This window comes from Papilio xuthus, unplaced genomic scaffold (assembly GCF_000836235.2).
Source record: "Papilio xuthus unplaced genomic scaffold, Pxut_1.1 DF827777.1, whole genome shotgun sequence".
In the NCBI taxonomy this organism is placed as follows: domain Eukaryota; kingdom Metazoa; phylum Arthropoda; class Insecta; order Lepidoptera; family Papilionidae; genus Papilio; species Papilio xuthus.
This window is the reverse complement of record NW_013530872.1, coordinates 7483643-7510964: the sequence shown is the minus strand read 5'-3', so window position 1 is coordinate 7510964 and position 27322 is coordinate 7483643. Positions and strand designations below refer to the sequence as shown.

General features: G+C 36.3%; 1 protein-coding gene across 1 annotated transcript in view; it reads left to right on the top strand.

Moving 5' to 3' along the window:
- LOC106115585 (fibrosin-1-like protein) overlaps positions 1 to 27322 on the top strand; it is a 54474-nt gene that overhangs the window by 15804 nt on the left and 11348 nt on the right. Inside the window, exons 3-5 of the mRNA XM_013309014.1 lie at positions 7842 to 7961; positions 8444 to 8479; positions 9407 to 9433. Of these exons, the coding sequence (XP_013164468.1) occupies positions 7842 to 7961; positions 8444 to 8479; positions 9407 to 9433 (183 nt within the window). The remainder of the gene's footprint in view (positions 1 to 7841; positions 7962 to 8443; positions 8480 to 9406; positions 9434 to 27322) is intronic.

Genomic DNA, 27322 nt, shown 5'->3' with positions numbered 1-27322 from the left:
ATACAACTCTGGAAATTCGATCTCTTTACTGTGAATAATCCTTTTACAATAAAGGCACATCAGCTAAAGAGAGTCGCGTTTTTCCCTATTTGAAAAGAGTAGTAAGCGGAATGAGAGCAGTTTACCCGCATTTCGTCGGTTCGCCGCCAGCCAAGATATGTCGCAATCCCATCCAATTTGCCTCCCGCCGCTTGTGCTTTTGCTCGAATAAAGCAGAAAATCTTGCTCCGTGGAGAAAAGAATAATTTATATCGACTCGAGTACGAGCCAGTTAAATTTTGTATGGGAAAAGTTTTACGATACCGATTCTCAACAAGAATACATTTATTTACAGAGGTGGAACGAGGGTACTTGTATTCTAATAAAATTATCTACACTGTCTGGTTTAAATTTTGTTGTATTCGTATATTTAAATATTATTGAGTTTGAATGTAAAAAGTTTCTACTAAACTTTATTACTGAAGCTAATCAAAATGTTATAAGTATTCCAGAGTTTGTAAATTCTTAAGTTTGCTTCCCAACTTGGTAGAGGTTTTGTGAGAACTTTGCACCCTTAACTTATACGTAGTTTATCATTGATATTTACAAAAAATCGTGCTGTAAAATAGTGTTTTTTTTTGCAAAGCTCTCTCTTATTTTATTTTTATTGATAACATATAATTTTATTAGGCTAATATGTGCCAAGGTTTACTAGTACCATCATATTGTTTAAAAGAATATAGTCTTTCTTTACAAGAAGTATTAAGAATTTAAAAAAGTATCATATGGCATTCAGTAAGAGCGAGGCAGGGAGACGAGCGCGGCCGTCTGAGCGGGCGGAGGGGCTCGCCGCAGCGGTGTCGACTAATAGCTCTTCGCAGATTCAATTTGCCGTCGAATAGAACACAGCCTCCCGGCGGGCTGTCGCGATCATTAAGTTTCGCTCCCCATTTCCGACCGCCAGCTACTGAAATTCACTTGGAACATCCCACCAGACTTGCCGTTAATATTTACGTTCAAGTTACTATCGTAAAACTTGTTTAATGTTTGTTTAACATAAATAAAAACAATGATAGGACAAAGAATCATCTGTAAGGTTAAAATATCCGAAGCGGAAATATTTTGACTTTTTGCAATGCTTTTTTAAAATCGTCGTCTCAAATACTCAACAAACCCTTGAAGAAATGTAAATCCCTGATCATCGCTAGCGTAGCAATAGCAATCAATCGGTATGTTCACATCGGTCGGTAACTACACGGAGCGCAATTGCATTTGTACGTCCTCATGAAATTGGTTGCGGTGAAGTGAACACGACTTGATTGCTTTCGACAGCGGTGTCCTTATTGTGTTGTCACTGGGAGCTGGCGAGCCGCCATCGCCCGACCGCCGAATGTTTTTATTCCCCGCTCTCTGATATTGCCGTTTGCTTACGTCTACTTCGATTTTCCTTATCTTGCCTGCTGGCGAAATATACCGCCGTCTGTTTTATGTCGCCCTTTCGACATCACTTTGTTTGTATAACATTATTTAACGCTACTTGAATTATAGCGTAATATTTTTGCTGCCGTATACAAAATAAATAAGATCTCCGATAAAATTTATTGTAATTTGTTTGCTTAAGTATTCAGTATTTGTATTATCCAATCAAACTATTAATTTAATTTTGATCGATGTATAAATTTCTACAATTGTTTTGAGCATTCTTGTTAACCTTATCCTTACATTTTGGCAAATTCGACATTTGCCATTATCTAACCTTGCAATTATGTATTTATATCAGTTGATTACGTCAGAGCCATTAAAAGCCGACACGACAAAGTTTTATTTTTGGGCCGAAACATATCAAATTGTCACATAGTAAGTGATTACTATCATTATTATCACAGTCCCTATCATACGCTCAAATGTGTATTGTTAACACTAAACACGAGAGATATTTGCGATAAAACGGCAAACGATAGCGTCAAATAATTACGCGCGACACATCGGGTATGCGGATTCAATCCCAGTTCCATTAGCCGATGTAATATTAATCCAGTCTGTCGCGGCTTTCCATTTAGCGAAGGCGCGGAATGCTGGCGCGGATGCTGATTGATCTGGTTACTCTCCGAGATCGTCGCTCCGATGCAATGTTTAAGTTATTTTAAGCGAACCAATCTGCGTACGCCTCAACCTCTTATATTATTCATGGACTGTCTCCAAACGATGGTATTTTTCGGTCAATTTTATTATAGTAATTTATATTGTGTGCCACTTGCTGTTTAGTGCAAATTCGTAGTATAATCATCATTTCTGATACTTATAACATTAATTTAAATTTAAACTTTAATTTATATGTTAATACTATGATTTTTTTTTCAAATTACACACAAAGTTGTAATGTTACATTTTGCGTTATGTTTGTTTTATAGTCGCAATAAATACAGCAGCCCCTAAAATACTGTTAAGGAAATACATATAAACAAGTAAAATCAACAGCCGCCATCTGAATCCTCTTTTATCAGAGCTTATTTGGATCAATGTCAAGACGACACTTCATCATAGATAAGTTGAGAAAAGTTATGGTACGCGATGTCCGGGATTTAATCCGAACCACTTAGCGACTGTTGTGACGTAACCAATGAAATATTATAATATTAATATTTTTAACTACCAAGTGCTTTTGACTTTATTAGCTACTTAGTTCCTCCTCATTCTTTTGCAACTTGATAACAGAATCATTGAATGCTGATTTCTCATAGCAAACTAGATTAATCCTCATTCATAGCAGCTACAAAGATAATGTTACAATACGTAAGTTATACAGACGATACAAGTAATTAGGGCGGCTAGTATCTCCGTCTAGTCCCAACAAGAGTTACGTGCCGTGACATAAATAAATTATGCAACCGCACTTACGCCAGTGCAGTGCTCCGCGCAGTCACAAGTGCGCCGGCGCACGCCACTACACTCGCCCCAACATTTAACTGATCGATAAATATTAATAACTACTGGTGTTTATTGCAGCCATTTTCATTTACATGGCAACTCGAAATTAATAACTCTGAATCAAGGTCGCTTTTAAAAAGGTGCCTCCCTATTGGTATATTAATTCGCTGTAGAAACTAAATTTAAATAATTTTACATGTCCCTTACTTAGCTACTCGCCCCTTGTTAAGGTTTCGTGGTATAGCGTTAAGGTGTTAATCTAATTAGTATATTATGCCCGCTTACGTACGTGTTCAAAAATATTTTCTAATATGAAATAACTTGGCTTAACTTATATCGGAATATAGCTTTTTATTCCTACGACTATCCTCACAATTTGATGGTATTTTTATATGAACCAAACAATCGTATGGGTCGTTTAAGAACACTTGTGTTTTTTGGACTGTTTATTTGTTAGCTCTGCTATTAAGTTGAGAGTTATATTGAATGTGTCGTGTTCTTTATTTCTACTTAAAAAAGAATATCAATCTTTTTCTTTGAAAGGTCAACAAGTCTAAGCTTATAAGATATGACAACATTTAGAGCCATTTGTCAAGAAGTTTGCTAAGATATTAGAAATATGTATTTGAGAATGAATAATCAATTCAAACTTGGATAACAAATAGACATACCTACTCTTATATTATTACGCGTTTATCGTGACTTGTAAATCTTTCATTTCAAACTCCGTAATCTCTTGAAGATTATTTATCTCGAGGGTACTTTATATCGAATGAAATGTCGCAAATTTTCTAAAGTCTTTTATTTTTTTATTGCTAATGTTATCTATGCTGTTCAATAACATCATTTATTACTGTCACGATGTTATTGCTGAGGATTTTATCTCTGACAAGATCGCACGTTAAAAATATTTCATTCATATTGTTTGTACATTTAGACATCACTATTATCCAACTTGGCAATAGAAAATTACTGTAATTTATTTTGTTTGTCGAGACAATAAAGTCAATATTGCCTCAGTTTATTATCATAAGTTTATAGAACAAGAATATATATACCAAATAACATTTTGATCATCTATTCATAGATTATTAAAAATTCATGAATATTTGACAGAAAAATAAGCATGTAATTTACTTGATATTAAGTGATCAGCGCTGTTTGAAAAATTACAGGTCTGTTGTTTGAACCATCAATGTGGAAAAGTGGGGGTGTGGTCGAAAATCATGTCGTTATTTTTCCACTTATTGTTCGTACAAAATGTAACAACAGTTTTTTATAAGCAAAACATTCGGTAACCAGTTTTCATACATTTCTTAATGCTCGAGTTATCGACAAATATTTAAATTACATTTCACCTTAGGATGAGACCAAATGGCTTTCATTTTAATGTTTGTCTTAGTCGTGATCACACAGGCAAGATTACATAAGATTATCTTCTTTGCGCGATTTATATTGTTTATGTTTGTGGTGTAGACATTTTTAATTAAGCAATTTTAAAAGTTTAACGATTCTAGTCCATTGCTACCTTTAGACCTAAACCATATTGGCCAAGGAAGCAAGGCTAAGTACGTAGCTCTGAATATTTTCAGACGTATACCGAAGACAGTACATATTCACGATAATTGAATGATTTATCGCGTTGGTCACGTTCCGCCGCCATATGGAGTTCTCATGAATAAGTAATGTTCTGGCGCGGTCGTTGTTTCAATTAGCGGTTGTGTCGTCGGTCGGCCGTCCCCCGCTCCAACCGGCCCGCCACCGCCCCCGGGCCCGCCCGCCGGCCAAACTACACGTCACGACGGATCTGATTTAATAGTTGTCCTTTAGTCGGTAAACATTCATTACTATAGGGATCATTTCTACGCTAACGTGGTCATTTTCGTGGCCTCTGTTTATGGATTTGTTTATTGGAGCACTTTTATTAAAGAAAAACCCAAAAACAGTAGGCGTCGCTGGCTCTTTTAAAATGCTGTTTAGATCAACTTGTACCTTTAGAAAGCAAGAGGTTGCTTTGTCTTTAAATGCCGTAGGTAGATAAATAACTAAGGGTACAAAAAAGTTAACTTTAAACTAGGGATATATACGAGATCCGAATGTCCTCATATTTATTATTTCCGTAACATGTACAAATTTATCGTAAAACTTCACTTAAGATTTAAAGCTCCCGTTTAAATCGCAGGAGCCCTCGAGGTAAGTTACACTTAAAGTTCATGCTAAGCGCACTTAGCGCTCGACCGCCTCGAAACCCTGTGGGACTACGGATACCTCTTCAGACAAATACCTATAAAGACAAAAAAAAACTTTTCATTAAATAAGGCTACATTGCAACTTCCTTATAGGTGAATTAATAGTTTTGTTTATCGATGTTTAAGTCTAGTTTCAGTTCGATTCTCAAAAACAGTATATAATAAAATTAATAAAATAAAATATATAATAAACTTTTACGACCTCTCCAAACAATAAAACGTCTTTGGAAACACGACATTTTGTTACATTGTGTCGACTATTCAAAACTTATTACCATAACACAACATGAACAGTTGTCGCTGAGTAGGTGTCTCGAAGGCTCACTCATTAACAACTCTGTTCACTCAGTGCGGGAGTGTCCATTGTAATTAAAGCGCATTCGTAATGAGCTATAGCAATTATGCGGTAACATCCGGCGTTACCCGGAGCAACACGCGTCCCGGATTAAGGGATCCTGTTGGCCTATGCGGTGTCGGATTAAATTGATACGCCGCGACTCAACTCGACTCGTTTATCTATGTAAAGGGTCGGGAAGCGATCCCTTTTATTAGGAGCGGGGACGTAATCGTGCGCGTATAGCTTATTGTTGGCTGTTATGTGGGAATAAGGACGCGTTCAACTTTTATTACGTCTCTCTCAGTGACTACTTAAGACACCGTTAACAAAGTTATGCTTTCACGCTTCCGCGGCGGCGCTCTTGATCACCCCTTAGATTTGTTTTTGATTGAATAATAAAAAGGAAATTTTCGATATTTGAATTTTAATGCATATCCAAATAATCACTTCAACTAAATAAAAATGTAATAACTCTTTTATCGATCTCAAAGTTTAGATAAGTGCTATACTTATGTGCGTTTGCTAAGCGTTTTAATTATGATTTAGTTACAGTGGTTTTAACAAGCATTTAATTTCGAAATTAACAAGTATTATAATTTAACCTCACCGCATTTGATTTATCTCGATGCACTTAACAATAATATGTTTAAACATAATGGATTACATAATGCGAAAAGATACACGAAACAATATCATCAAGATTTACATTCTACAAAATAAGGTATAACTTAGTGGTGTAATAGATAATATCTTTTTTGCTACATTGTTACTGTAACTAGAATAGAGTGTCACCAATAGTACAAGGAAACGTGCCAACAATCGTTCATCGCTCACGAAAAATATTATGACACGTAAATCAAAACATATTTGATGGTCCGTAATAAAATTGTGAAAGTTCATTGAGCGAGCGCGGCCGGAGAGTTATCCATTTACAGAGAGTTACTGGTCGTTTTATTTTCTTTTATCCGTCCCGTCGAGCGCCCTCCCCCGGACCCGGACTCGAGCGCGCTACGAACCCCGCCGTAAAATACACGCGAAATGTGATAAATGGAAAACTCTTTTTATTGTTGGGACCCGGCCACGCAACGTTACGGGTAGGCAGTCTCCCTGTCCGCCTTATCAAGTTTTCTTATATCCTAGTTACCGCTCAATTTTGCCAGTCTACATAAAAAGCTTTCCTTTTACCCTCATCTAATAGAATTTTACCCTCTTACCGTGTAAGAGTATCGCTACACGTCTTTGCTTCGAGTCTATTGACGTACGGAGATAAATCTCTTATACAATCTGTTGTAAAATGGACTTGAAAAGGTTCATATATCTTTAAATAGATTTTAATATTTGTATTTTACTTACAAGTTTTAATAAATGGAAACAGTAGTTTTTAACACAGTTCAAACAACTGTTTCTGGCTTGCATACTCATAGTACTATTATCAATGCCTTTTTAGGAATAATTATAAATCGTTTGAAATACAAATTTGAAAAAAAAAAGTATTTTTAGTTACAATATATATTATACAACAGATTTTGTTCACAAGAATACAAATTTAAATGTATGCTCTTAAATATTTGAATAGTTGGTTTAATGCTTTGTTTGTTCTTTAATATACAACTCGGTCTGCATTAAGATGAAAACGTTCCCAGTCTCTCTCGGATACAAAGCAATACGACGGAATAAATTCATCCATTTAGATCCGCTTAGTAATGTTTACGTGATGCGAGTACAAATTCAACGAACAGCTAAAACAAATTTACTGTCTTATTATACCGTAATTTGCATTGCTACTCGTACACCTCATTATCGTTTATTTTATATAAACTCTCACAACTTTTATTTCAATCAGAGTAGATAGAGATAACAATATATGTTTGCGTTATAGTACTGAGTTTGATACGACAATCGTGACGAGGCCTTGTAAATTTTATTTAGATTGGAACTCTCCGTTCGAATATGTAAATTGTAAAAAAATGTTATGCAATGTATTAAACATGTTTTGATTTATATTCCTTATTTATATGTTTCATTTTCCACTATAATACGATGTCTGATCTTTATCGGTTGAAGAACGTGAATATAAAGTTATGTAAACTAAAATAATCATATCTAAATCACCACAGACACATCATTTGTTTTGTTGTGCCGAATAAAAAATTATTAACAAACCAGATGCAATTTTTTTTTGTAATAGTTGATACGGTCGTGGCGCTTCATTTTTAATCAAGTACTGGATGAACATGTATATTTTATAAGGGTCCCTTTCACGTTCATTCGAAAGTGAAGAGGCATATTGCCTTATATTTGCCGTAAGACGTTCAGAAACAGATTTTATTTGAATAATTGTTGTGCAGGGTATAACGCTGCTTCAAGACGCTGGCACGTCGGATGACAGTGGAAGGGCATCTGAACGGCTCACGGGCAGCTCATTGGCGCCACGCGACCCCGATTCCTCGCGCGACCGTCTTAGTGACGTACGTATACACTCCAATCCGCAAAAAACTTTTATATTTTTATCAATAACTTTGTAATACCTGTCAGCTTAGCATTATCGGGATTCAATATCATCCTAGACTTTAACTATTTCAACACAATTTCTAAAATATTTAAATCTAAATGTCGAACAGACTTCAATTTGCTTTCGTCTAAATTTCCGATCTACTTTATCAACTTCATGCATGTCAATGATAATACCATTTTGATTCGATGTTGTGACTGTCTCTCAATGTTAGATATGTGTTCACTATTCAGTTGTTGTTTGTACGAAATGATTTGCTGCCTTTTACTTGTCTCCCCCTGTGTATTCTAATAAAAACACGAGATTTAATATGACTTGATACGACCGACGAAAAGCTAGAGTTTGTTCACAAATACATGGGGAGCGACATGTAAATATACCTACTACCTCAATCGGTCCAGTCCACTCATATGTTCGCCTTCTCTCTCCTGCCTACAGGCCAGTAGCCGCTGTAGTTCCGGAAAAGGCTATATCGTGAGTATCCTCATTAATGTCCTATAGCGTACAAGCTCCTCTGGCATGACTCACACGTCCATCGGCTTCGCTTGTTTATACTGACTTTTATTACGTTTACGCGGAAAGCATGGATAAAATTTGGCTGGTTTTCTTTTTCCACTAATTCTCAACTCTTGCTTATCTTTCAAATCTTTTAATATTAAGTGCTATTACAACAACGTGACTGCAATGTTAAATCTTAACGTTCTCATAGCCTCATCGAAAGCGGTTTCCATATGAACAACTAGCGAGCCGTCAGTTCGGGCACGTAACCTATTCCACGCCTCAATAAAACCAATAATGTATCATTTAGTTGCCATTCCTAGTCGCCAAGCGAGCCGCGAACGCTATTAGGAGTTATTTAAAGGTGAAAGCCATAATTTTCGATTACCTTGTGCAAATTTAGTCCGATCACGCAACACACGGTCCCCGTTCGATATTCGGCGCGTATCGCAGGTAAATCACTAGATTTGTCGAGGCGGTGCCGCCCCATACTACATAACATTACGCGCGCCCGCCCTGAATACTTCATGTACTGTATTTATTTGAAATTGTAATATCTCAGCCCGATCCCTTGTTTCCCTCGACGCGAACTCGACTCGTAAATATCGTATGGATTATTTTGCCTCGATACGATGATAGACTTTCTTTTCAAACAATTTGTATATTGATTGATATTTTTCCATTTTGTTGGGTATGGTTTAGGTTATGGCGTCAATATTTTCATATGGGTTGTAATATGTCATTCCATTAAGTAAACTCATTTTAACTTTAGTAACAGCATTTTTTATACCAGTTGGAAAATATAATATTTGCTTGATATAATATTTTATGCATGCAGCAGGAGTTATGTTATTTGAAGAAAGTTTTCAGTGTTATTAATGTATAAACGTCTCTCTTTTGCAGTGTGATAGTGAAGGCGACGACGACAAGGCAAGTACAATAAATATTATTCCGCAGCCGGCACTGCCGACTGTATTTCCAGCTATATTTACGTAGCGCGTAAATTAATTAAAGCGGTCCTCTCGGCTCCTTGTGAGCGAAAAGTTGAAACCGGGCGTAGGGAATAAATGTCCGTGTAATGTAAGTGGTGAAGTTGTTCGCTCCCCGGGTTATTACTCGGCACACTCGCGCCCGGATTAATATATTCCACGGAGAAAACTCTGCACTTGTTTACATATTAATTACCGTCTACTTAGTTTAATGTCCCCGGCAATTTCTGCCGAACTAAGACTTCAAAGGTAAAGCCACAACGAAAGTCGGATTTAATTGAGGATTTATTAAGTAAGATAGAGTTTGTAAGACTAACTTCATTCCGAAGTTTTCGTGTCGGCAATTAATTGTTTAAAATTTCGTTAATTATTAAAGAACTAATATACATTTTCGACTATATCCTACTAGGCCTCCTCTTTTACCTCATTGATGCCAAATGGAAAATTAATGTGTGAAACTTTTAAAATAATGGAATAAAAAAAATTAATTACGCTTTTCACTGATTTAATTTCCACTGAAAAGTTAGCAATGAGCGAATAGTGAAAAAGTGTAATATGACGCTGCTTTTATTTACAAACGGGTCAGTCTGCAGGCATGAGTCGGAGGGGTTGGCGAGTTTCTCTTTGTGCCGACCGTACTCGCTGTAGGGGCTTAACTAACTCGTCAACAGGTTGTAAAATGCGAGTGAAAAGCTAGAGTCGTGAACGTGGAGCGCTCTCCGACGCGTGTCGACGTCGCAAAGGGTCCTGATTACGCGCCGCCGCACCGCTTCCTAATTGCAAGATTGGCGCAGTCGCCAAGTGCCCGTAATTAAACATTACATTAACTCTTTTGCTGCTGACGCTACGCCACGCTCGCCTCCCAAGCGCGACATTCAATGTGTGCGTTCAAATTCTGTCACTTGTACGAGTGTGTACCTAAGTGGAGGGCATATTACATGCTGTAATTTTCACGCCTTTGCTCGAAATACGTACATAGGACGTTATTTGTATCTCTAGCCGTATTAAGTCGGTAGAGTTAGTATTAACACACATAAGCAAAATAAAAATATCGCCTTTAATTTTCTAACTTTCTTAAACTGACTTAGAAGGTTCTCTCCTCCTACTCCTAATTAAATAAACTAAAAAGATATTTGTGTAATTATTCTGATCAATTATTAGCTCACAAGAATAGTCTTTTCTATAAAGGTGCCAAAGTTTGAAATGCTTAAATGAAGGCAATACTATACTTGGTAAGATCGTGAAGTCACTGGTATTTGTCAGTTCAAAATAAATGTCTAAAGCAAACGATTCTGGTTGTTTTCTTAAAACAACTGAAAACTTTGAGTGCACGGTACCTATATATTCTGTGTACAGGGACTGAATTACGTCGTGAGCGCATTGTTTGTACATCTTTGAAACTTTCTCGACTAAGTTAAGGATTGTTATCTTGTTTCAAATATCTTTAAATGTAACTCTACATTTACCGTATGTAAAGTACTGTAATAAAAAAGCGTATTTTAATCATTCCGTTTACAATTGATAGAAAATGTATCCCAAAATAAAACGAGAGAAACAAAACCGGCAATATTCATTGAACATTCCTCCTCTCTTACGTTATTTCGTTGGAAATAATATAAACATGTTTTCAATAAAATATTGATTGTAAAAGATAAATGTATCTGAATTCATCATGATAGATATTCGCAGTTCAATCTAAAATATTCATTTCAAATTCAAAACAAATATTGTTTTTAGAGTTTTGTTACCTATTTTTAAACGGCTTTATAATTTAAACGAGAATAGTACGTGGTTAAAAGCACAAGCTTGTAGAGAGAATGAAAATCAACGCATGCAATCGCAATAAGCATCAAGCATTCAGTACCAATAACAATCGCACCAAAATAAAAAGAGGATTAAAAAAAATGTAAAAACGTATAATTTAGGAAGGTTTTGCAAAAGTGAATTATTTTTTTTCCTAGCTCTGTTATTCGGTGCCAGATGGTAATAACACTTTATAGATTTTTGATAACTCAAACACAAACAATTTCGATGAATCCACTCCAGTCATTTAGTTTTCACCTAATCGTATTACAAAGTAAAGTGCGCACATTGCAAGCACTTGTTAAATACAGTTTGAATTAAGTGGCACGGCAACACCGGCTAATGGATATTTGAGGAGGAAATCAGTTTGAGCCGCGCCGTGTTGATTAATTAAATCATCCCGGGAGACTTCACCGCCAGCGCTATCCGACTTCTACATACCTATCTAAAGTGTGTGCGAGTGGGACAGGAACATTTGTTCTGTTCACTGACCGATATTCAAACTGGTTTCGTAACTAATTTTTTAAGTCCTTATTTATTGCATTAAATTTTTGTTATCAATACAATTAGTATACAATCATCTCGTGACTGGAAATTAAAAGGAATATTACAGTATACCTTATTAGAAGTTCCATTTTGTTATTTACTGTTTATAATATCAAAGATATTTTCGCAACTTAGATAGACATTGTACTGCCCTATTTAATTATTTTTTCTACAATAAATTTAGGTATTATACTCACTGCAAATTCCGATTATTCGTAAAGTCTGAGAAAGCAACACAAAAGAGCTCGCTGGTTACTGTAAACTAGATTATTTGCCGATCGCCGTGCAAGTTATGAATAGGTTTGCTAGAATCTCTGCGGAGTAGGAAAAGCCAGCAAACTCTGTTATTAGCTTAGCAAATAACAGCGGCTGTAGTGACCACCCCTGCACGACCGCAGCCCACCGGCACCCGTATACGTAACTTGCGGCTATTTTTTTTTTGTATCCTGCCAGTACTTTGAACTTTTTTAGGTTTTTTAAATCGATATTAACCCGTTTCGTTAGTCCTCGTGTTTAATGCGCTAAATAGCGTTTCCATTTTTGTTTTGTAAGCAACTGTTGGCTTTTAAAATTGTAGAATATTAAAATAAAACAAATTGTTTTAATAATTAGCAAGAAGTTAAAGAAAACACTGGAAACTGCATATAGAGATGGTCATTGAAAATTTTTAAATGCAATAATTAATTTAAATCTTAATGAAATAAAGATAGTTCTCGCTTAGTACTCACATTTTTTACGTCTTCTCTGTACCAATGTATAAAAGGCGTAGTTTCCACAGAGTAAGCACAAAGCTCATCATCATTCATCAGCTTGTATATCACTTCTAGTCGATTAGAGTTTGGGCAAAGTTGCGTAGTCTGCCCTATTCAAGCGTGTCAAAGAAAATTTGGGGATATTAATAAAATCAAGAATACAAATTGTCATTTACCTGGTATGAAATTCTTACGTAATTTTAGATTCACGCACACACACAGTTTTAGTAAATTTTTTGGTCACTGGTCACGGGATGTCTTTAGGTAAAGGTATATTTTTTAATTAATTCCGTGTTTCACCAATGCACGACGAGTCTTAAAACCATAATGAAATCCTTTCGGTCCTTACTTCTTATTCCTAGAAATTGAGTTGAGAGATTAATAAGAATTTTTTTTAAAGTACTGAGATTCGAATGAAAAAGGCAATTCAAAAATTCTTTTTATAAATTTCAAGCACACGCAAGTGAAATATCGCCAAAAGGAAAACTTCTAACGCCCCGCAGCGACGGGCGTCTCTTAGCAGAATTTACCTTACGCAAACCTGCCTCGGTTAATTGAAAGAGCTTCTTTCATTTAGGTAATATTTTACGTCGCGGAGTCTGCCGCCGTGGCGGGAATGCGGTTACTCTCAAACACGTAACGCGCCTCCCTTGCTCTCATTCGACGGTCGGTTACGACCCTTTTGTAGCGCGCAAACCAACAAGAAAATAATTTAATCTCTCCCACGGAATCGGAATATAAATTTGTTTCCAACATTATCTTAATTGCTACTTCTGTTCTATCAACTCTCAGCGCTGTCTTTGATGAATTGTTTTCAATTTAATTTCGTTTTAAAACACACAATGTTTGCGTTATTTAATTTGCACTTTTTATTGATAACGTTTCAGTATAATACTAGGTTAAACCTTTAACTTTTTAATGTATTGTAATTGTATGCTTCACTTTTTTTTACTTGTAGAATGTTTATTATTTTGCTTCTTTTTGGTTTATAGCTATATTTAGGCAAGACCAAAGACAAACATTTATGCGACATACATAAATGCAAGGCAATGTCATTCGTATAGTCTGTGTTTAAGTGTATAGTAGTAGTGTGGTTAGGGCGTGTTATAATTAGCGTTCAAGTCGGAGGGTCGGTCGGTGGCGCGACGTGCCTACACGCGCCGCGCGCCGCAATAAATCGCCGGCGACCGCGACTGCGCCGAGGCGCGCAAGATAAGGGTCATCGCGACACCATTAAGTGCTACTACAATGTTGCACACAGTACATTGCGCGCTGCTCTCGCCCCACACATTTTACTACTTCTCACACCTCTTAACACGTCGTCATCATCGACACGACTTACGTCGTAAACCCTCGGCGAATACACGCAAAGTGCGTTTTATAAATTACAATAAACTACGTACATAACTACGTGATTAACATAATGTTTCTGGAATGTTCCACTTTTGTCTTGTAAACGAGCATAAAGTGAAAGAACAAATTGCGAGTTTCCCCAGTATTTTCCTCGCTCGGAAAAATATATGTTTTATTAAAGCTCGGCATTTCCGAGAGCGGGGCGACCCTCGGGCGGTGGGCCGCCGCGCCGGGGGATGGGGCGGCGCACCAGTGTATAACAGACAGTAGGATATAAAACATATTTACGCGCCTATAAAGTACTCTCGTACGTTCGCTCTCAACCATTTTCTTTGTTCCTCGCTCACAGCCAATGATAATGCCTTCCACCGTTCGGTTAAACTTATTTCACTTCCATCTTATCGGGCTTTTCTTCGACCGTTTTATTTACAACCTAAACTCTGTAATACAACACTTTGATATAAACGGTTTAGGGTGGCTGACTTCTTACAGCTACGAATGTTCAATCTTTATTTGACAAATCTCCTTATTTTTTGTGAGCAAAATATATTTAGTTCTACAGTTCGTGATTGTTTGCAAAGGCAAATAAGTAGACAAATGATCGTGTTATGTTTAAATCAGTGAACAGAAAGAGGAGAGCACACTCGAAGCCATTGAGAGAGTGAAAGAAAGAGAGCGGGAACAGAAGCCGGAGCGCTAAAAGCGAGGAGCATCTTAATCTTGTGCGACAGAACGGCTCTGAGTAGAAACCCCTTGCGTAGGTGAGAGGGTGTAATAACAAGCCGCCCCCACCCTGCACTTCACCACCCGTTTATCGCCCACAAGCTTTCCTGCTTGCAAACTTTGGAGATCCGTATTATTCTCTCTACAAACACGCTCGACTTGAAACCAACTTGCAACGATGCAAAGTTAAAATTGTTTTTCGTATCCTTTGCATTTTATAGTCTTTGTAGTTTTTCATTAATTATTATTACTGTTTAAAATGTTTGTTCTACTTTAATACTGTACGTTTACATGTATGATAACTGTTAATTTGCTTACTTTATCATTCATGTCCATCATTAAAAATTTACTCATTAAATAGACACCCATCAAAATCATAAAAATTTTCTGTCATCACTTACATAAATCCTTCTATATATTATGTTTTGTACAAAACTACAACTGTAGAAATTAATATCAAATAGGTCCTTCTTTGTATATTGATACACACCTGGCATTATACGAGCAGAAAAAAAAAGATTGTTGCCACTTCGGAAGCATATAGAGGACAAAGACGCTTCGTCAAAGGGCCGTAATTATCCGTAGGCGGGTGAGTGGTAGCACTCGACGTCGAGGTCGAGATATCTCTCGACGGATCAGCGGCTCACTCGGGATGCGCTCTGCGATTCCGTTTGTCGCTGCGCCGGCTGCGGTGCGGTGTGAGCTCCCGCTCTGATAAACGCGCCTCAACGTGCTTTGAGTGTGAAGCGCCTTTAACCACTGAAGTAATCTGAGAGCTTAGCGATGCTGCGTTGCGGATCGGGGCGGGTCTCGCCCGATACCAGTAATATTTGCAACCATTCATACATGTATGCTCTCTAGACGTAAGTCAACGTTGAATATATGATAACTGAGGCATAAGCCTCAGAGGTTGTATACATAAGTATACAACCTCTTGCCAAATATTTTCACAAACCGATCTTACCAATATTTCATATTATAAGTTTATCTCATATTTGGAATATTTAATATCTGCGTAGCCTTGTTAGTAAAATTGGTATAAATAACAACTATCTACTATGCGGATTATTAAATACATTATTTTTATGAATTAGAAACAATTTGTGTTATCTTTATAGAATTTAACATTTACGAAAATTAAATGCTAGATGATATTATAACATTTAAACAATAGCCCCATCATTAATAAAGTCGATGCCGAAATGTGATTATGGATATCGAGTGAAACAATTAGCATCAATTACAACGGCACACTAAATAGGTATACCACAAAGCCATTCGCACATAGTCGAGCGCGACTCGTACGGGACGTAATTAGCAAACGGCTAAGTTCACAAGAATATTTTAAACCAAAGCGTGCATGCCTGCCTCATCGCCCGCCGCCTGCCGCGCCAGGCCGCATTTCGCATTTAATTTATTCAAGCCCCGACCGAATTATCCTGCTCTTTTTGTTAAGTCCAATTATTTCAGAAAAAGTATCACATTCGTACACCATTAAGAGTAGACACAAACTTTCCAGCGAGCGTGCCTTCTTTCACTGATTGGTACGCCAGACCAACCCTCTTTTTGTGCCGATGGTCCTAATTGTCCTTGTTTTTTTATCAGATTAAAGGTAAATTACACTCGACAAGTACTTACTACACGTACAAAGTAAATCGGTTAGCAACGCCCGCGCCGCCGCCAGTAAATGGAAAAGTTCTTCGTGAACAAATAGGATACCCTTGTCTAGCTAATGCGATAAACTTTTCCTTTATTTCTCTCCCACCCCTCGTGCGCTTGTAGAAGAAGTAGATTTTTGTCTCTATTTTACTGCCAGTGTAAAGTTATGATTTCATATTACAGTAACTGTTTTTACAGTTATAAAATATATCAAGCATCGCGAGTGGAATGAGCATTCGTCCGCCCGAGGAAGATAAGAAGTATGAGTTCTGTTCGAGTTTCAACGGTCGTTATTTATGTCGTAAATTGTTGCCGATCGTTAGCGGCGAGCAACGGCGAAAATAAGCATGCGACGACGTCTTGATAAAGCGCCCGTGTCTATCGCCTCATAACTCTAACCGTTCTAATCCATTAACAATTTACAAACTCCGTGACAAAAGCCAATTTGTGTATTCCGTCTGGAGAGAAATTTCAGAGAATTATTATAAAGTAATCTAAGTTAGGCGATCCGTTGGGAGATGAGGCGCTCTGGCAGGTAGGGTTACCTGATACGCAAACTTTTTGATACACTTTTTGAATTATGAAAATTGTTTTAATGTTATCATCTTATCTTGATAGATTCAAAATAAAATTAATAATTATTTTTTGAGCACCTAGAAGCTTGCTACTTTTTTACCAGACAATTGCAAGTATTTTATACAATATCTATCTCAGCCCTTTAGTCCTAATAAAAATATGTAAGTAAATATAAGCAATTTCACTGACTTTAAAATTGTTAGTGAAATATGTAACGTGAATTGGACAACCCTATTGCACGAGGTGTTTAAACACACGCCCAATCGGTTCCCGGCTGGCGAGTGGCGAGGGATGGTCGGCATTGCATCGGAGACGGAATCATTGGAGCGTGCGGTAGTTGGCCGGATTAATTGCTCGTTTTAGCACGAGACGAGTGAGTGCTTGCGCTGCGCTTTCACACTGTCGAGCGCTGACGGCTTTAAACTATCGCATTGCCTCTTACTGTTGCCCTTTTTGAAACAAAACATAAATCAACTTGCTGCTGTAAAAAAATTATATTTTATACTATTTTGATAACTTAAATGTATTGTTTTTATAATAAAGATTTATGCAGTACCGTGAACCCTATCACTCCCAAGAGTATTTGTGCCACTTAACAGTCCGTCCGTTCCGCATAAACAATTCATTGAGACAGTGCCTTAACAACAAAGTTCGAGGAGCAAGTTGTTTCCCCTTGTGGCTTAATCCCTCTAACAATCCACCACAACTAATCGTTTCATCTTTATTTATACGTTGTCCAATCTATGTCACTTATCAAAGCAATCGTCTATTAATAACCGGTCGTCGAGTAAGTCATCTGACTTGGCGGCGGGAACTTTAATTGGCTACCGTGACAAGCCGCCCGCCGTCGTCTCTCCACTTTATTGTGATAAACATATAATTTGCTTCGAGTGTACACTCACCCGATTGCGCGATCGCATGAATAAATATCAACATCATGAGTACAATACTTATGGATGGCCATTAGCACATTGAGCTCCGGTTTGTATTGCCTTTTACAACTCGATTGTCCACTTAGCCTAGTGGCGTGTTTTATTCATTTTATGTTATCAATGTTGTGAACTGCTTACGAATAACCGATTAAATACATCGTTTGTATTGAATTTTATCTCTATTCATTAAATGAAACTGTCATATAATTGATAATAAAATATTATATTTTATGCGGAAAGGCCGACCATGTCTTTAAAAGTAGATAAAATGCTGTATTATTCTCATAATTATAACACCTTTGCCTAGTAATCAGCTTTTATTCTATGTCGTGTGATTCTAAAAATGTTTTAAAAACTACATTACATTACTTTTATAAAATGTTGATATTGCTGTATATTTAATACAAAAATATTTGTTATTTTTGCCAATGATTTCTTACTAGATAAAAATGTTAAGATAAGTTATGTATGCCATATACGTGACTAGAAATGTAATAGATGTTTTATACTTACTCAGGAGAGAACTTTTAGAAAGTACACATTACAGACAGTGGGGAGTACGATCTTATTCAATTAGTATTCAAAACATATAAAGAGATCGAAATGAGGTTTTAATGTGGATCAAAGAGTGGAGTGTAAGTGGTTGAAGTGGGGCCCTCGTGTAATGTCGCTAATGCACGTTCCGGCGGGCTCATTAAAGCGCTTTTTGTACTCGAAGCGTGTTTGTCTCGTTACGCCGACGATCGCGCGCGCCGCTAAATCGAGCCCGGTTCGGTTACACCACAGCAGTGTGTGTCAATTATGCCAATATGAAACTCTTTTTTTAGTTTTTTATACGCTCTTTAACCTCAACCGACCTACGTAGTAATTACGGCTCACTGAAATACCGCTCAGTAACACAATGTGTCTTTTTGTAAAATAGTTATAGGTACTTATCGTTGGATTCCGAATCTTTGTATAAAACATGTCGTCACCTCACTTATTTCTTTGATCAAAACAGAGTGGAGTATCAAAAACTAACAATTAGTCCTTTTAAATGGCAGCTTTTATATTTAGTAATTATTTAATATATAGGTACTATGTTAAATATTTAGTTGTTTATTAACAAATAATAAAACACCCTGTATATTCTCGAAGTGTAATGATGGTCTCACCCTCCGTTTGTGGCCTCATAAGCTTGGTGAAAGGCGGATATCGATTGCTATCATGTAAAACGATTGCATTAAATAGATGTGAAAGTCATATTTAAAAAAAAAACTTATTATTTTTTGTTTGGTATTTGTGCTTAAACCCTATTAGTTTTAATTGCTCGGCATATAAAATACGGTTAATTTGTTGTTATCCATACCAACACCTCGTTATCATTTTATGTAAGTACCGCTGTCAAGTATCGACGGGTTTTTCTACTTTTTTTCTTTCATATGTTTCGATAAATTGTTCAATTAAAAAATACAGTCAACATTTCCATGTTTTAATAACGAAATAAAAAATATTGGTTCGAGTAAAACGTTTTAAAAATATTGATACTAAAACCAGTTTACCAAACAAATGCAAACCGTAGCAAAAATTGCGAAATAATGGAATTGGATACATTTATAAATAAAATAAAAGTGCTTCGAAATCAAATGTTAGAAAAATATATTCAAACAATTTGTTTGTCCTGATGCCACGCTATATTGGGAAATGTATTTCAAATTCCAATAACTGAAATCGAATTCATACTGTAGTTTCACGCAGCAAATAAAACTAGCTATAAACAACTGTTTTTATATCGTTTCTTGTTGTACCTAGACTTGTTTAAAATGCAACAATCGCATAAATATCTGTTTTCATAGGCATCGTATAATGTAAGTTACATTAACTTAAAGAACCAGCTAATAAGTGTGAAACAGCAAATGTACTATGCTATTGAAATACGCTGTATCAATTACCAATAATTTACTAATGTGACAATAATTTATATTAATATTACAACATATAAAAACGTTTTAGAATATAAAATCATGGTAAGAAATGTCTAAAAAAAGCAAAGTATGCAAAATTCCGTATGCATATGCATCATATGACATAGCACATACACGAATCATTATTTCATACGGATGATAGAGTATTAGTGGAGAGCGCTTAGCGAGCGCTGCGCCGTGTGGAACTTATCCCCTTTGTTTACGTGGAGATGGATGCGCCCAGCACTTTGTTGTTTTATACTCCGTCTCAGAGCGGGCTCGCGACGCCTCATTGCTCCGCGTCCTCTTGCCTCTTTATTTTCGGCTCACGTTACTATGTAAATTTATTTTAAAACAAGCGGCGAAGAATCTCTTCGCCGTAGCGACGCATGTGCACTAGCATAAGTTTGCCGGTTCTTAGCTGCGCGCATTCACACAGCTCGTCAAGTTCGTAATGTGTTTACCAAACGCATCTACGTTTAATTGCCGTATTGGATACTTCAAGTTTTAGCTCTGCAAGTACTGTTTGTTTTGTAATTAACGTTTTTAACCACTTGTAAAATAAATAAGCGTTGTAACTCAGAAAAGTAGGAGTGTTGCGAAGCTCGGATATGCAAAATTGTTCTTATACTCACAAAGACTGGCATAAATAAATTGCTTAATTGTAATATAAAATAAAAAGTAGATATAAAATGTGAAAACTAAAACATCGGGTCGATTATTGGAAACAAGCAGTTGCCAATTTTCGAGTTGCCGCTCTTATAAAACGGGCAAGTCCGGCGGCCGACCCTCCGCAAACGGCGGGCAACAAACTACATTTTTATACAGAGAGCAAACAGAATGAGTTAGCGGTGCCGCTGCGTCGCCCGATGTACTCGGAGCTTGAAAATTCGCTTTAATACCTTTGTTCTACAGCGCTTTACGGCTCTCATGTTGCACGGAAACGTTTCAGATTTACTTTTATGTCGGAAATATTTTCTGCTCTCTCCGCTACTGGAACAACATTTTTGAAGATTAGCTACTTCGCCATTACACGCGTGTTTGCTGTTGTTATACTAGCAATAAGCGTTCTAAATTTATCTCACTTAATTTTGATCTTTTTAGTCAATGTTCCCTTTTTTGCATTTAGTAATAAAGAATTTGGCCCGTTTTAAATATTTAACTTCTGAATAGGCGTTGTTATGTTCCTGATGTCAAAATATAAAGTAATACCATTCAATCAGCATTACATATTATGAAAATCTGTAGGCTATCTTGGCTATTTATTTATATTTATCGAACGATCAAGTTTGCAAATATGTACGTAAAATAATAAAACGAGAAATACAAACATCGAGAGAGAAGGGAAAGTTTGAAACCGGTTACGAGTCCGCAAATATTTGAAGTCGCTAAATTCCCGCGACGCCATTATGTGTTAATTTGTTTGAAAGGCAATAAGCGAAAATTGTAGTATTAATGTTCTTACATGCGATATTTTGTATTCTGTCGCTAATAAATTTACTTTTAACAAGTTAAATTTCACATATTGTCTCGAGATATTTTTGTAGAAATAGAAACACAATTTTATAAATATATTTTTTCCTACAAGTGCAACATACAATATATTCGAGTAATAACGGTCACTGAATCTAAACGATATCGCTTTTGTACTAATGAGTTTCCATTTTTTAGATTCCAACGTACTTTGAAATTGTTCGCAATTTTTTCATTGTGTACCAAAATTAAGAACTAATTATTTAAGAACTTTTCTGATTTATTAGAAACCATTCTCTACATAGTGACATTGCATACATTTATTACTATCTCTATCACCATACTTTTACAATGTCAGTACATATTACCCTCACGAAACAAACAAGCCTATATATCTATTTTCAACATTGTATTCTTAACAGAAAAACAAATATACCTTTTTGTATTATCTTTACAACGACGTTAATGTTATAAATAATATTATACAGTCAATAACGCTAAATTGATTCGAAGCGTAAGCTTTCAAAATCACAATTTTCATTGTCGGATAACAGCACGTTTACTTTCATCGAGAAATTAAATAAAATAGATGAAATCTCCAGTTTGAGTTTATTCATTACTCGCAACCGCTGTGGCAGGCGGGGCGGCGTGGGGTAGGGGGCGCCACCCTCGCTCTGCTCAGTTTATGGATATAACCTCGACAAAATACCCCTAAAATTGCACTGTTTTTATTACGCTCACTCTTTATCTCTTTTGGTTTGTTGTGCCCGCTATATACGATGTTATTATTTTATTAGCGAACTTGTTGGCTTCTGTAAGGAGTTTTGCTTTGAACATCGTTCTATTATTCTCATATTGATTTTATTTTATGAGCAGTGTTATTTGATATATCTCTTAGCGAAATAAAGCTTCATATTATAGAGTACTCAAAGATTGCAAATAAATGTAAATCGTCTAAGCTTTAACTCAACCAAAATATAAAAGGTATGTCCCAAGCAACAAAGCAGTTGATCCCTAAATGAAGTAGTATAATTGATAGAAATTGAAGAGTACACAGGTTGAATGATGGGTAAAGTCAAATTATACTAGACTATATACATAAATTATTCATTCGATATCACCTAGCAAAAGCTATCAAAAAGGTTATCCATGCGACTGGGGGTGTAGGGTTGTCGTAATTTATTTACTTTGTTTACATAAGTTATTTTTAGATTCAATCCACGTTTAACCTTTACCAGGGTATATAAATATGAATACATTTCAAAATAAAGTTAATTAATCTTCAATTATTTACAAAATCATTAGTCATTTATTTATTAGCGCTTAAACGCTTAAATGCGTTTAACCACAATGACATTAATTACGTGCAATAATGTTCAACTGTCAAGAGCCAACCAACAAGTTATTTACTGAACAGATATTCAATTTACATATTAATTACGCGCGTAGCACAAATGAGTAGCATCGGTGATGACACATTGAGATATACGATATGATTTTTCTATATCTGTTATGTCTAAACATTGTTTAGATGCCAAATAGTTTGCGAGTGCGATAAAACAAGTCGGCTGGCAAGCGACCAAGTCGAGTACATCGGGGTAGGATGAGCCCGCGATTGCAGTGTGCCACGTCACCCGCTTCGCCTCTCGGCAACACACTTAGCGCTCATTTCCACGGATACATTTTAAATGGAACCGCCAGATCGCAATTACACTCCCTTTGAGCACACGGAATGCGTTATATATGACATTCGATTCAATTTCGCACACAAAGTGCGCGCTGTGAAATTCTCTTTCTCTTTGACCGGATCCTCTTATGCAACGCTTTGTTAGTGAAATACATAGCTCCGAGTTTAAACGACAGCGCCGCTTGTCCGCTACTCGGAAATGTTATTTGTTTCCGTTGTGTTAATATTAACATTTCGCGACTACAAATTTGGTTTGTGTGCTTTGTAACGTTTTGTTTATTAGCCTTTATTATTTTAGTAACGTTTGATACATCATTATTAATTTAAATTATATATCTTCTTTCCATTTCAGAAATGTGGAAGTTTCAGTTAATTTTAACTAATAGCGTTCACGTCTGATGTATCGATTAGTTAGTTTTTTGGACAAGTGACAGATGTTTGTATCGGTGAGTGGGCTGATCGATGCTGTCAAGTGTACAAACAACTTTGTTGGCAGCGGCGAGTGCCCGTACATTGCACACAGTAGCCGAGTGCACCTGGCCCGGACGTGCCACTTCATGTCTACCTTTTAACTAATCTGTTAATCTATTAATCGATACAATCAAAATGTAAAACACTATTGATTTAAACGTTGTGACGTTTGGAATATATGACATAATAAATTTATAAGATGAGTTGATAATAAATAATTAATTCGTCTAATAAATTACCTTCTACCACAATAGAAACAAATTAATTACAGATATAACAATATTATAATTTACTAACATCTAAAGCTATCGTATAATTTAAATTTTTAATTGATTAAATTAAAAACATAAGCGGATTATCTCATAACGCTTTGAATTATTTTTAGTATCACACTATCCGAATATAAAGCAAGGAAACAATATTCTACATTCTTCAAATATAGCGTAATAAAGATAACTTATTCACGTATAGAGCATACGTAAATTTCACGTGCGGGGTTTGAGTTGGAGTTAATTAATTTACGCGGGGCAAGGTGAAGCTCGATTAGCGGAATAAATTGGGCTTGCGGCGGCGTAATCCGGGCGCAGTACAGCGCCGACAACAAAGGCGGCCGATCGCCCCGTCAGCCCCGGCCGCCCCCTCGCACGAGAGCCCAGCTTAATGCTAACTCATTATTTATTCACATCTATAACGAGATTGTCAGTACCGTCTCCCCGCCATCGCAGCCTCTCTTCTCCATCCCCGGCCACTTATTTGTCTCGCCACTCCGAACGGCGCGTCGCCATATTTACTCGCTTGCTCTTTTTTCGTTCCTCATTATTCTCTTTTCACTTTTTGTTTATACAAGTCATGAAGATGTTTTGATTTTGTTGCTTTTTTGTGGAAGTCACTGTTAAGTTATTAAGGCTATTTGGATTATGACGCGGTTTGAGTGTTTCTTTTGCAATTTCAAATGTTTCTTTGATATTTCTTTTCAAGAATTCTCGCGTTTCAATTCAGATTTTGTTATTTGTTTATATACACCGTTGATGTAATCTAGTTTTAGGTAAAACATGTACATCTTTCGATTAGGTTCTCCAATTTACGTATAAAATATCAATTTCCAAAATTTCATGAAGGCCTCATACAAGCTATCGAAGTTACCACTCTTTTCTCTTCTAGCTCAATCGGAATAAAAAAAAGATCTAGTGTTATATTGCTTTTGCTTCTCCAGAATGGAAAACAATACAACAGTATTCTAAGGCATACAATGAAGACGGAATATTTCAGTTTACACGTCAGTGGATTTAATCATTCGTTCCCTTCAAACAATATAAAAGCATTGTAACATAACTTCAAGATTTCTGATTGCTCTTTTCCGTCTAAAAATATCGTAATGACATATGTTTTTATTCCTACAAAAGCAATCAACTAACTCTGTTCTAAACAATCTTTTACTAATATTTTGTCAACCAAACATCTTTGATAACAATGGTGTTGTTAATCGTAAATGCTATTTAAATTCTTTTGCAAACAGCGTTTTATTCATAACTAAGACAGGAATGAGGTCATAATCATAAAGACAAAAAAATTATGCAAGTGATATTTAATATCACTTGTATAAATACAATCGGAACAATTGTGAAAATATTTATATCGTGTGAATTCAATTATAATTACTGTATTTCATTTTTCTTTTTGTAATATTTACAATTCGTGTGACAACACTTGTGTTAAAACGGAACGCCTGTACAAATACCATATACTAAAATAAAATTTTTAAAAGCTTGTTTTTATTCGACACAAATTGTATGATAGGTGGTGGCTGCGTTAAACGCGCCGTGAAAACGCACCGCGTGTAACCGAGCTCTGGAACAATGTTACCACTAGAGAATTTTTATTCAAAAGAAGATACTTGGAGCGGTGAAGCACTCGCAAACGGCTAGATAATGCCGGAAGATACTCGGCGCATCGTTGAAAATTTTATGTCACCTCGCGCTCTTCTCTGCGCCTCGTCCCCCGCGCCCGCACCGCCCCCAAGCCGACTGTTCCCCACTCGCCGTCGCTAAAAGCAAATATTAACACGCGGCCGTGTGCATTTTTATTTTTCCAACAATGCACTGTTTATTTTTTTTTGTTTCTTAAATGTTTTGTAGAAGAGCTTTTTCCCTTTATTGCGTATTTGTGCGATTATTTTGCAAAATCTTCTTTTGTATTTACGTATCTAGGGGTTTATTATTGCGACAAAATGTTGCCTATTAAGTCGAAACTCGTTTATTTTTTAAATCAAACACGGTAGATTTAAAAAATAAACGAGTTTTAATTCGGTACCGAGACCTAATTTTGCAGTTAATTTACAATTAAATAATCTTATGTTCCTTAATCTCTTGTTAACGTGTCCTGGCACATATTTGGTCTAAAATTTATTAATAAATTTGCCTTGAAGCAGCATGCCGGCATGACCGCATTCCGGTTTGAAGGGTGCCATGGACAATATTACTGGGTCAATGAGATATTTTGTATTCTTGAAGCACTTCTTTGCAAAAATCGGTAAATAGCGTAACATCTCGTAAAGAGATAAAACTCATTCACAGAGCATAATTATACACAGCATTATCCTTAAGGATCATATAAACTTTGGATTGTTTGGCTAGATCGTTAGCTGAACGTTATTAAGATTTGAGTGTATTCCATGACGCTAATGACAGCGTCGTGCCCGCCACATACCTGTCTCGTATTCTTATTACTATTCACACGGCGCGGCCTCCAGTCACGATGTCATTAATATGTTTTGTGTATTATCTACTCGTTGACGCTTTGCGCATGTCCTCGTACATTTTGTCACTTTCAAATATTCGACACACGCTTTCTACGAACCAACGTTTCACCTCCACAACAATTATTTATTCGCAAAACAAACAGCCTTTAAACTACCACTGCGTTAAATAAATCAATTGGAACGTGAATTTATCACAAATTGAGGTTTACACCATAATACGAGTTGGAAAACAATTCAGCAATACGCTCACCGCAAATTGAATGAGGTTCGAAATAAATCCGCCGATCGTTATGTGATTCCCCAATATCATCTCCCTTTTCATATTCCGCCCCTGTTTGCTGTCGGTCACAATTTATACAAGTGCCTCTGTGTATTCATAACTTTATTTTAACTCGACTTTTGCATTTAAGCCGGGCAATTAATTGAATTCATTTCTTTTTATAATGAAACGTTGATTATATTTCTCTTTAACTGGAATAATAAATTAATACTTTTTGTCGACTAGGCATTATTTTGTTTGGAATTGTAAAATGTGTTGAAAATTACAAATATTTAACTTTACGTTAAAACCTACTCAACGCTTTTCTTTAAGGTAATAAAACATGTGCAGAGTGTTTTGGATGTCGAACGTGGCGCGTTTCGTCTTTAAATAATTGCATTTTGAACTATTGCGTCAAGAATTAAATTTATCAAAAACACGAAAATTTAATGTCCAATAAAATCGCGTTGAATTTTGAGGAGCCGCTTTCCCTCCGTCATTAGAAGCCGGCAGCCCCAAGGGTCGGCCGCCGTAAACCAACACTCGAGTGTATCGTAAGTGTTAATTACTTTTGTCACTCCACAAGCCGGCGGTTAACAAATCATGCCGCCACGATAACATCGGCCGGGGACCGCCGATGCCAAATCGACAATGTTCCAATACTAATTTGAAAGTTGTAAACACTAAACAATATGTATATTTGTAAAACATAGCAGTTAAGGATTTCATTTATTTCCTAATTTTTATTTTAGTTTAAGTTGATTATAGATAAAACACGAATAAAATGACATTTTCTAAAAATGATTCCTAGCTAGATCGATTTATCGCCCCCGAAACCCCCTATATACTAAATTTTATGAAAATCGTTGGAGCCGATTCCGAGATTCCAATTATA